The 12,564-nt window shown below is 38.6% G+C and overlaps 1 protein-coding gene across 17 annotated transcripts in view; it reads left to right on the top strand.

Moving 5' to 3' along the window:
- Positions 1-12,564, top strand: part of Utrn (utrophin) — a 527,655-nt gene that overhangs the window by 184,417 nt on the left and 330,674 nt on the right. For all 17 annotated transcript variants that reach the window (XM_087190253.1, XM_087190252.1, XM_087190262.1 and 14 more), the window contains 7 exons: positions 2,884-3,054; positions 5,015-5,194; positions 7,174-7,308; positions 8,802-8,951; positions 10,351-10,512; positions 11,551-11,679; positions 12,380-12,553. In XM_087190253.1, coding sequence (XP_087046379.1) covers positions 2,884-3,054; positions 5,015-5,194; positions 7,174-7,308; positions 8,802-8,951; positions 10,351-10,512; positions 11,551-11,679; positions 12,380-12,553 — 1,101 coding nt within the window. The remainder of the gene's footprint in view (positions 1-2,883; positions 3,055-5,014; positions 5,195-7,173; positions 7,309-8,801; positions 8,952-10,350; positions 10,513-11,550; positions 11,680-12,379; positions 12,554-12,564) is intronic.

A 12,564-nucleotide genomic window follows, 5' to 3' on the forward strand; every position in this document is an offset into this window, starting at 1 on the left:
TGCCAAGGGGTGACCTTATTAGAAGGAGAAGATAATTCCTGTAAGAGATTGAGATGATTTTGAAGTAGCCTGTGCTTATGTGAAGGGAAGGGGTTGCTGTGGGCGGCCTCCTCCACAGGGAGGGAGAGAGAGGGAAGAAGGGAGGGGGGGAGGGGAGGGGACGGAGAGAGGGGACACTCTAAGGGCCGCACATGTAGTAGCTTCCTTCCGATTGCTCAAGTTTTGCAAGCAGTTGTTGAGATTACATGTAGCTGGGTGGCTGATGAAAGAAGTGAAAACCAGAGGAGCAAATGTGAAATTCATGTACATTCCACAGACCATCCTGTAAATAACACATCTTTTAATACAATGCTTTTTGGCTAATGTTTATATGGGAAAAATTTCTACTGGCATCATTTAATCGATTTCTGCTGCCCCCCTCCCCCCATTTCCTTATTTTGAATATCAAATGTGAAGAAAAGTTGGCGTGAAACCTGTATGCCCACTCTTGGATTTGTCAGTTGTTTATGTTTTGACACGTTTTCTGTCTGTCTGTCTCTTCCTTTTTTGTTTTCTATAAATGTGCTTTTGACAGAACCCAGAAATACCATGACACACCACTCCGCTTTTTATATGCTTCTTCCAAGAACAAGGATGTTCTACAAAACTATAATGAATGCTATAAATGAATGCTTAAGAAAATAATTTTTTGTAATATCATCTAATATTCTGGCCAGATTTCTATTTCTTCATATATATTGTAATCAGATGACATATATTTGCAAGAATTAGAGTTTTTGAGGAAGTAAATAGGGAAAGTGGTTTGAAAGTGGCATTAGGGAGCAAGGAAGGTGCTATTCATCCATCCATCCATCCATCCATCCATCCATTAAATATTACCAAGATATAATTCATTGTGATTTATTTTTGACTGAAAGTTTGGGAATAAATGTGGAAAAACTTTTAAGTTTCCTTAGCACCATCTGTATGTTGTATTAGTAATTATTATATTAGTTCCAGACATTGCACTTTATTGACTAGTGAAAATGTTAAACTTTTGGACTTTTTTTCTATCAGTAAGAAAAGGTCACTATATAAAACAACCAGCAGAAACAATCTATCTCATCACATTCATGTTATAATGAAAGAAAGAACATGATAGTGCTATAAAGTAAAAAAATTATCATTTTGAGGAGTTTTTTTGTTTTTGTTTTGGCAATCTCACTGTGATAGTGTCTATTTTTCATTGTGGATCCTTGAAAATAGTAAAACTAACTACTATTCAGAAAGGACTAATAGAAGTTTCTTTAAATGGAGCCCAAGAATCTCTATCTATCTATCTATTCATCTATTTATCTGTCTATGATCTGTCAACCAATCATCTATCAATTTGTCTATGTCATCTATCATTCTATCATATACCTATCATCTGTCATCTGTCTAGCTATTATCTACCTGTCATCCATCTATCTATCTATCTATCTATCTATCTATCTATCTATCTATCTATCTCTGTCTTTATCTATATCTGTCATCTGTCTATGTATCATCTGCTTATCAGTCTATCAGCTCTATCACCTGTCTATCACCTATCTATGTACCATCAATCATCTATCTATTCTATGTATCTATCATTTCTATTATCTGTATATCTGTTCTGTCTATCTATCTATCTGTCTATCTATCTACCATCTACTTTGTTTTATGGAGAGTTTGCCAGCTGAACCACTGATGAGCCAGGCATGGGAGCCAGGCTGTGTGTTGCTGGCACTTTCCTCTACAGTATCGTGGGGGACAGTAACAAAAGTTCTCTATTTTTAGTACTGATCCTGTTTGGAGGGAGGGAACAGGAAAGCCACTAACCCTCTTGACCCTTAGTCTTGTAAGTGCCTTCCTGTTCCTGTACTGGCCTTTGGTTACTATCAGCTTAGCAGCCTAGTGAGCCCTGGTTGAGGTGGCCGGGACTATGACCTTCGTTCTCAGTGAGCAGGTCGGATGTGGGCCGGGCTGGGTGCCATATCTCCTCCCGCAGTGGAGGGTGGTTTGTGGTTAGGGCCTGGAGCACTGAAATGCTTCCAGACTACTCTGAAATGTTTTTACTCAGATACTGAACTGGATTCAGACAAGTATCTGCTTTGTAATGTAACTTTTTTGTAGCTGGCATAGTACATTTTCAAAACCAAAATTGTATAGAACAGCGTTTCATTGTGATCTTTTTTTTCCATTGTTATTATTTTTATTTTATTTTATTTTATTTTTTTGGTACCGGGGATCGAACTCGGGACCTTGCCCTTGCGAGGCAGGCGGCGGAACCACTGAGCTAAATCCCTGGCCCCATTGTGATCTTAATAGTAACCTTCTCCTCCTTGCTTTTTAAAAGTGAAAGCTCAATGGGAACCCTATCTAAAAACAAAAAATGGACACTTCGATTGCTTCCAGTTTTTTTCCCCATAATCAACAGTGCTACAACAAATTTATTTGATTTACATATATTTGCTGTAGGTTAGATTTCTAAGCTGGGATTACTTTGTTAAAAGTTACTCATTTTCAAAATTACTCATTTTCAAAGAGATACCTGTAGATTAGGTTTGTATTCAAAATGTATAGAATGCCAGTTAGGAATTTTTTTTCCAGTTCTGGGGATCAAACTTAGGACCTGCACATTCAAGACAAATCCTCTACCACTGAGCTTTTTCCAAGCCGAGGAATCCCTGTTATGAAATTGTTTTCATTATTGTGTATATTCTATAGTATCAGCTCAAAATGTAGACAAGGTTCTACCTAAATGTTAAAACATGAGACTCTTTGTTGAAAGGTATTGCTGTGTCTTTAAATATTAAAAGCTAGAACTTAACATTTAATGTATTAAAACTTGTTTTGGGGGAATGGATTTTTCCTTTCTAGATTGTTATTCAAAGAAATAGGTTGTCTGAAAGTCAGGAAAAAACCATGAACCTGAAGAAAGACTTGGCAGAGATGCAGGAGTGGATGTCCCAGGCTGAAGAGGAACACCTGGAGAGGGACTTTGAGTACAAGTCACCAGAAGAGCTAGAGAGTGCTGTGGAAGAGATGAAGGTGAGGCTGGGATAGTCAGGGTTGGTGGCCTCTGTGCTTCCTCTGTCTCTTTTAAAACCAACTAGCAGAACCACCATTTAACCCTGGTTGGTTAGTCAGCCAACTACCCGCAAAACTAACCAATGAACCAATTGTCTGCCTAGCTTTATGACCAATATTTGTCTATCATCTTTCACAATAGGATTTTAAATTTAAAAGGAAGAAAAAGGGAGGGTGGCTGTGATGATATTAGTGAGGGAAGGAAGCTGAGTCCACTGGTTCAACTTGAGCCATGAGTTGAGTCCAGGAAGGCCCTGGAGAAAATCTCGGGTTGGATCTTGGAAACCACCAAGAATGACCTCAAAACTTGTGGTAGTGGATGTGAGGAGAACTGTATTTTATTTTATTGTATATGGTAATATATATAACAAACCCCAGCAGTTCTTAAGTGTACATTTCAGTGGTATTAGTTGCACTCCCGATACTGTATAATGGTTCCCACTGTCAATTTCCGAAAGTTTTCAGGAAGAATTATTTTTTGTAAGGAACAAAGACTTCCCAAGTTGGCTAGAGGTCATCCGTATTTTCCCAGGCACATGGGGGTACAGATGAACCCCAGAATGTCCATAGAACAGGTAAGAAGAGTAGTAGGAAGAAGTCAAGCGTAAGGCTATCAGCTGGATTCATGGGATATGTTTCCTGTAATCTTATATTCCTGTGTCAATAGTCTTGAGCTCTCTTTTTTTATAAATAATAAAAGAACTGGGCATCATTCCCAAACTTGTAACACTGCTTCAATTGTCCTTGAGTATTCAAGCCAAAGGAGATAGTGTCTTAAAAGCTATTTTTTTCTATAAAGTTATACAACATGGTGCATATTTTGTCCCAAAGTTAACTTGCCTAAGAGTATAATGAAAGCAAAAATCTCTGCAAGTATTTTTAAAAAATGGATTAGATGACATGCATGCAGTTATAGATGAGTCAAAGTAAATGTGACAAGACTATTATTGAAGCTGTAACATTGATACTGTAATATCTTTTTTAGTGTAGTTCCTTTTGAAAGATTTTTACATTATTAGTATATGAAATATTTTAGAAGTTGTCTCTCATATTAAATTATCTTATCTCACTTATTTAGTCTCTTCTTTTACACCAATGGCATAGGTCTGTGAGGTTTTCAATGTCACTGTAGTTGAGAGTTAAGAAAAATAAGATTAAAATCTTTGATTGGTTGATGGTCAGTGGATTTTTATTCTTCTAAACAGCCATTAGAAATTGAAAAGCCAGGGCACACATAATTACTTCCTCCCCCACCCTAGGGGAGCTGAAAAACATTAGGCTGCAAAGAAAGCTACAGGCCAAGGTGAAAATCTGCTTCAGGGTGATTTTTGTGAATGTGAGATTGCTCATCTTCAGCCCTGAATGAATGTCAGAAAGTAGCTATTTCTAGATCAGATTGTCCTAGTGTAACTTTATCATCTTTGAAGTGCTGTTCATGATCAGGAGCAATGTACCAATGTCCTAGGAAGGAAAAAAATGTTTAAATTAGTTGTGGGATTTTTTAAAGGATGCCTCTACTGTAATGCTCCTTGATTTTTGTGCCGATTCATTTATTTGAGTCTAATATGTTCAGGCCTTCAGAGATCAGTTAAAATGAATTCATTTAGATTCTTATCCTAGACCCAGAATTTGTAAATATTTCATGTCAGTTAACACAGCTTAGGATAACTTAAATGTTAACCCTGGTGTTATTAAATGCAGCTGCTGGTGGGGGATGTGCACAATGGAACATACAATGAATGAAGTTTTATACTTTACATTTTTTATTTTAAACTACTCACAATGTTGATTATCTAAATAATGTTCCAGTTAGGATCTAGGTGTTTAAAATTTGGTTTAGTTTTTTTTTTCCTAAATACAAGAAAGATATTGGTTACGGAGAAAGGAGGGTGCTTTTCAAGTCCATCCTTTCTTGGCACAGAGGGCGAAAGAGGATGTGTTACAGAAGGAGGTCAGAGTGAAGATTCTCAAGGACAACATCAAATTATTAGCTGCTAAGGTGCCCTCTGGTGGCCAGGAGTTGACATCTGAGCTGAATGTGGTGCTGGAGAATTACCAACTTCTTTGCAATAGAATCCGAGGAAAGTGCCACACCCTAGAGGTATGATTTTTTTTTTTCCCCCAGTGGTGCATTTGTGAGATTCAAACTCTGTGATATGCTGACTACTCTTATATCTTGGAGAAAAAAAATCTCAAAAATGTGTTTTCAAATGTTGGATCATAAAGGCAAGACAGTTTTCAGGAAAGACGTTGATAAAAACTGAAGAGGAGGGCCGGGGGTTTTAGCACAGTGGCATCACACCTGCCTCGCAAACACAAGGTCATGAATTTGATCCCCAGTACGGGGGGGGGGGACAACCAAAGGGGGGTTATTAAAAAAGAAGATTATCTGGCTCCAATTATCAGAAAGTTCTTTAATATCTAATGTCTTCAAACTTAATTTCTTGTATGTACATAGAGGTTTTCATGTTTCGTATGACCTGTAGGAGCTGGTCTAGTTCCCAGTTCCAGAACATATTGCAAAGCACCTCCCTTGCCTTGTTTTGCCTGGATGACTCTAGAGAGATGAGTTGAATGTTTTTGATTCCATGCCTAGAGGTAGAGAGTTACCTAAAGGAAAAAAAGAACTTAAATATGCTGTTATTTTGCTAGACTTTAGATAAAATATCATCTTAATAGGTAAAGATTCTATGAGATTTTAATAAAAACCTTAATAAAATCAATTTGTGCTTTATTTTCCTATGAATATGACTTTTGTTATATCTTGTTGAAAGATTGAAGATTCAATTTATAACAATTTAATTTAAATTCAGTGAAACATAAAACAAGTGATTGTATTGTGTTAAATACTGAAATGGTTAAAAAAAATGCCAAGGGTAATATGTAAACTAAATCTGCACATTCTTTTTTGTTCTGAATCTATTTTGCACCGAGATAAATACGGTAATTGAGACCAGTTAATAAGGAAGGCATTTGATTGGTTCTGCCTCTTAGGAGTGATTCTGTGTCCTGCTTTCCCGTAGGAAAGGAGGTCGTCCTTAAATCTGGGCAGAGAGATTTTTTGCAGGTAGAATTTTGGAGGACTAGAGACCTCTCTTTTCCTTTTACTCTGTCTAAGCCAAGAGTCAACATGTTACGGTTGTTATCGAGCTTGTGACGTGTTTTGTATACTTAGTTAAGAGTGGTTCCTGTATTTCTAAAGGCTTAAAAAACAAAGACACACAATTACACACCCACCCACTCACATGTGGTCGAGAATTGTTTGTGACAGAGACCAGATGGAGTCCCCAAACCTAACATCTTTTCTGTCTGGTTCTGTATAGAAAACGTTGCTGCCCCTGTCTGGGTTAGCTGAGCTCAGTTGGGGCACAGAATAAAATGTGCTGTGGCTTAATCGAGAGATTCAAAAGGGAGCAAATACAGGAGGCTCCGTGTTGAGTTCTTTCTCTTAGGTTTACCTGTCTGCTAGTTTCTTTTATAAGGAATAAAGGAATGTAAGTTTATGAATGTATGCATTCCCTCCAGCTTCCTCCCCTTCACAGAAACCTTAGTAGTAGGAATGAGCGATTGCTAAGTCTCTTTCGGATAAAATGTGCCTCTCATCTTCCACGGACCTGCCCTCATGAATTTAGAAAAAAGCTGGGAAGTTTGTACAGCAAATCCTTCACAACAGTTAGCTCTGAGTTGGAATTCAGTCTGACCCAGGAGATTTTATTTCCTTTGAAATTATTAAAAATGTTATAATTATGAGCAAATTTTACCTTCTGTTTTAAAAAAACTAATGTTTTTCGTCATATTTTTCCCCATTAATTATAATTTTATTTCTGACATTTAATCACGTGCTTGCAGTTTATTTTAAAGAGTGAGGCAGCCTTTTGCCCATTTCTCTTTGTCCTTCTGGCTTAATTGGTCTAATATGATTTATTGACAAATTCAGTTTAATTTCATTTATTTGAAATTCCCACTGAATCTGTTTCTAAATCCCTCATGTACTCACGTTGATGTGAATTTATTATTGATGGATACGATGCACAGAAATGGTTTCTTATTCTCCTTAAATTTCTTCTTTGTCCTCCCTAGGAGGTCTGGTCGTGCTGGATCGAGCTGCTTCACTATTTGGATCTTGAAACCACCTGGTTAAACACATTGGAAGAGCGGGTCAAGAGCACAGAGGCTCTGCCCGAGAAGACGGATGCTGTCAGCGAAGCCCTAGAGGTAGAACTTGAGCTCTGGGTGGCATTTCTTTTTGTTGCAATCAGTACAGATATGCATTGACTTGGGGAACTCAGTGCTTTCTGTGGATAAGTGTGTTTGCTTGCTCAGTAGTTTCCATTGTAACTCCTTTTCTTCACTAGCTGAAGTATTTCTGCAGTCAGGCACATTTGCACAATCGGGGACCCATTCTGGTGGCAGGCTCGGAGGCGCTGCGCTGTTTGACCATTAGTGCCTCCAGTTTATTTCACCTGTCCCTGGGCAAAACTCTGAGAGTGCTATCAGGACAGCTGCTCGCTTGCCTTTGCTTCGTGTTATTTTTATGCACGAAGCACAGCACAGACGATGTGTACGGTGAACTTCAGTCTGTTATCTTCACATGTTTGCAGTTAGCGGTTGCTTGGGATCCTGTCATCACCCCTGGACATCGAGCTTCTGGGGCCAAGAAATGTCCCTGACTCTTTTCGATCCTCAGTTACCAGTGCACGTTTGGCACATGGTGACTTACCAGTGATTTCTTAAATGAATGACAATATAATTCATTCAAGATTTGTTTAAGAAAAAAGAGAAAGAGGGGCTGGGGATTTAGCTCAGTGGATCCATTACCTGCCTTGTAAGCGCAAGGTCCCGAGTTTGATCTCCGGTACCAAAAAAATGAAAAAAGAGAAAGAAGGTGGATAAACTTTTGAAAAATGCAGCAGCAGGACATAGAGACTGAGTGGAGGATTGGCCTGAAGATGGGAAATGAGTGAGTCGTGGACCCCACATTCCAGGATGTGAATCTCAAAGCAGAGGGAGAGGCTGGAGAATAAAAACAGTGGAAAGCTTACTATAAAACAATGGCTTTCTACTCTGAGAGCCATTACACATACATTCCAGATACATGGAAGATAGACAAAATTGTAGAGCAAACTCTAGGATAAACCCTTTTAAACATTTTGTGTATTTCCCCCAGTTAGTATTGTTTTGTAAACATGGTGGCAAGTAATATATTGGATAGAAGGCTTTTGAGTGCTAATAGCTTTGGAGCCAAGTACCAACTGTATACAGGCAAGGTATTTAACCTTCTTAGTTTCAGTTTTCCCATCTGTAAAATGGGAATAATATTTAGCCACTATGGTTAATAAGATTTATGTTATTATGTAAAAGTGTGGAAAAATGAGTACCTGTTTTTAGTAATATAATTTATGACAGTTTAGAAAAGTTTTGAGTAGTACTTTTTTACTTTTAAGCTTTATATCAGGAGAAGTTCTCATATAATTGGTAATTATGAAAAATTTTTAATGAAATCAATATATCACTCATGAAAATTTCTCATTCTATGAATTTCTTAATATCATGGTGGCTGATTTTGGAATTAGTCATTTATCTAATTCCTGGTATTGTTCTGGAGATCATTTTCTAGAAGATGAAATTATTTCTTTTAAAAATGGCAATTTTAGGATCCTAGTACGTTTGGCTTAGGAAATGTATTTTTTTTCCTGTCCATGGTCCAGGCTCTTGAATCTGTTCTGCGCCACCCAGGGGATAATCGCACCCAGATCCGGGAACTTGGCCAGACACTGATTGATGGAGGGATCCTCGATGATATAATCAGTGAGAAACTGGAGGCTTTCAACAGCCGCTATGAAGATCTCAGTCACCTGGTAAGAAGGACATGCGTGAGTGTGGCCGGGTGTTTATGGTATGGAATGACACCAAGCTCCATATTGTATGCAGCTTTAATGTTGATTAAAGTTCGTAACATCTGTACTTGTTAATGTTGGTTAAGGCATTCTTTTTGTGTGTGGGCGGGGGGATCTGGGATTGGACCTACAGCTTTTGTTTTCATTGAGCTACATCCTCCAAACTTTTCTCATTTTTATTTTAAGTTGTCCAGACTGGGCTTGAACTTATCCTCTTTCTGCCTCAGCCTCTTAGGATGCTAGGATTACAGGCATGTACCACCACAGCTGGAAGTTTGGTGGAAGCTTCGATGTTGGTTGAACAATGTTGATGCAGCATTAATGGGGACATGAGGGTTTTGAAGTACTAAGTAGGAGAGAATGAATCTCTCATATGTAAGGCAGGAAGAACGTAAAAGATTTAAAAAATTTATCTGTGAGGTTATTTCTTTTGTGAAACATTTAATTTTCCTTAAGAGTCATATGATAATTCTATATAAAAATAATAACTTGCTATAGAAACTATTAGGGCCATCAGAATTTATTTTTTCAGTTCTGGGGATTAAACCCAGGGTGTGGCACAGGCTAGGCAAGTGCTTTATGGCTAAGCTTTATCTCAGCTGTTTTTATTGCATTTTGAGATAGGGTCTTGCTAAATTGCCTAGGCTGACCTCATCCTGGACACTCTCCTCCCACAGCCTCCCTGGTAGCTGGGGTTACAGGTGTGTGCCACCTCTTCGGGCAAGCCCCTCAGAATTTGTCATAAAATGTTAAGAAATATGTAATTTCTTAATTCATATCCATTACTGATAGGCATGTTTGTATGTGTGGAGAAGGAACACTTTTTTTAAAAAAATGAGAAAGCTGGGAAGATACTATGATGCTTTCGAACATCTACTGTGTAATAACTGTTGATGTTTAGGCCATAAATTGCACCAAGTTTAATTTAAAAGTACAACAAATAGTCGAACACATTGTATGTATTGGTAGAATTTATTTTAGACTTTGGAAAAAAGAGATTAAAATGTTTATTTGATTGACATACATCACTTACATTTTTATTAATAGACACTGGTGATGCCTTAGAAATGCTCTAAACTTGTAATAAATGGCAAATTTTTATTCTGTTTAATGTGTTCTATAAGAAATCTTTCCATTTTTGTATTTTGTGATTGCATATAGGAAGAAGTACAAATTATTAATTGCAAGGTACATAGCATATTAGGACATTTCCATGTCATCATTGTGGTTATTATTTATTTATAAGGAAGGCTAAGGTTTTGAACTAGCGCTTTTACAGTCTTTTCTTAGTAGCCAGAAAGTATACTCAGCTATTTATATTTGTGCTGAACAACTAATGATTAAATTTCTCTGTGTGTAGGCGGAGAGCAAGCAGATTTCTTTGGAAAAGCAGCTGCAGGTCCTGCGGGAAACTGACCACATGCTTCAGGTGCTGCAGGAGAGCTTAGGGGAACTGGATAAGCAGCTCACCTCCTACCTGACAGATAGGATAGATGCTTTCCAAGTTCCACAGGAAGCTCAGGTATTGACATGCATTCAAGGGCTTTTATTTGGAAAGAAGAGCACAAGTAGTCTCCTCAGGAGCCAGAGAATCCTCCTGCCAGAGTTAGTGAGAATGGTTGACTTTTCGCATGAAGCAGCTGGTAGGTTTTGGAGTTCTCTGCTCCCCGTGGGAGACTCTGGCAACTGTCCAGTACTTTTAATTTGAGATTTTCTTAGCTATAAAGCTGGGAGAGTTTCTTCTTTATAAATAAGTCCTGAACATTAGAAATGACAAATGCAAGATCGTAGTGATGGTGTGTGTTCTGTTTTTACAAACATCGAAGAATGAAGTTGAGAAACAAAGAAGGAGGTTAGGAAAGTTTCATTGGCAATAAGGAGAAGGAGAAAAGGAGGAGGAGAATAGCTCCTGGATTTCCAGGAGGGGTCCCGAATGGAGTGGGTGCATGGCTCCTCAATTTAGAATTACTTACAGGCAAGTAGGGTACGGTAATTGCTTAGTGTTCACCTATCATGCATGAGTGGTGCTGTGGATCTAAAATGACCAATTGAGACTCAGGCTCTCTAGTTCAGTACTTTTACACAATGTTTACAATAAAGTGGGATCTCAGAAGGAACTAGTTAATTTGCCTGACAACTTCCTCAAAATTCAGTATCTTAGTAGGCAGTGGGCTGCATTCCATGCTGCCTAAGGAAATTCATTCTTTGTCCAAAGTCCTATTTCACTGTCTATTCTTAATTTTTATCAGTACGGTGGGTCACCCTAGTCTATCTTGGATCCTTGCACCAGCTAGCTGCCTTACTCATAAGCTAACTAAATAAACTATCTTCTACACAGCATACAGCAGTTGTCCAGTGTGGTGGCCCATGTTGTTGTTGTTGTTATTATTATTATTATTATTATTATTATTATTATTATTATTGGCTATATGGTAAACTTACTAAAGCTTGTGAATGCTCGGAAAATACATGTATCACCCCACTATGTAGAACTTTTGTATTGGTTCTTTATATGCTTTTCTAAAGACCACTTCCTCTCCCCTTTTCAACCTCTTGGCAGAAAATCCAAGCAGAGATCTCAGCCCACGAGCTCACTCTGGAGGAGTTGAGGAAGAACCTACGCTCTCAGCCTCCTACCTCTCCGGAGGGCAGGACTGCTAGAGGAGGAAGCCAGATGGATGTGCTTCAGGTAGGAATATGCTAGGAAGCAAAAGGAAAGCTGGAAGAGCTGTTTACTTGAATGCTCTGTATTCTTTATGATGTAAACTGAGGGATGGGAGTGATGACATTGTACCACAGGGCAGCAGAAACAAATTGTTGTCAGAGTGGAAAAACATGGACTGTGACTTTTCTAGTTGAGAAAAGAGAGCGTGAGCTAGAGCTAGAAGTCAGCTTTATGTAGATTGTTCTCTCTACACAGAGCCCATGTCAGGCTGGTGTGGCTGAGAGCACCAGGATGTAGCATCACTTAGTTCCTTAATGGTTTCTTTGAAATTGACTTTCACTCTGAACTTGGAGATAAAGGGCATTGGAGTTCTGGGTTCCTGAACTGTATTTTTTGAACAGGTGAGAAAATTAATGAAGTTTTAATTCCAGTCGGGCCAGCTTTGTCCAAGTTTATTGTCCAAGTTTATTTTCCAAATTTACTGTTTCTGAGATCAAGACAGGTTGTCATGTACTTCACGACCCTGGGCTTTGTATTTTACTTATGCCACTGGGTAGCCTTACCTGGTTACTTTGGGGGACCTTCTTTTGGTCATGTTACTGAATGTTTTCACGGGTGGCTTCTTTCCTAGCATTTTTAGCTGTATGTGCTATACTCTGATACCATCAGGTGAGAGATTGTTATTCTGGTGTGAATCACTTACTATTTTTGTTTCGGTAAACAGAGGAAACTTCGAGAGGTGTCCACAAAATTCCAGCTCTTCCAGAAACCTGCTAACTTTGAGCAGCGCATGCTGGACTGCCAGCGCGTGCTGGATGGGGTGAAAGCTGAGCTTCACGTCCTGGAGGTGAAGGATGTGGACCCCGAGGTCGTCCAGATGCACCTGGAGAAGTGCATGGTGAGGAGCCT

Source organism: Heterocephalus glaber, unplaced genomic scaffold (genome assembly GCF_053883595.1).
Source record: "Heterocephalus glaber isolate CG9 unplaced genomic scaffold, H.glaber_assembly_v1.0 deba00001550, whole genome shotgun sequence".
NCBI classification, from domain to species: domain Eukaryota; kingdom Metazoa; phylum Chordata; class Mammalia; order Rodentia; family Bathyergidae; genus Heterocephalus; species Heterocephalus glaber.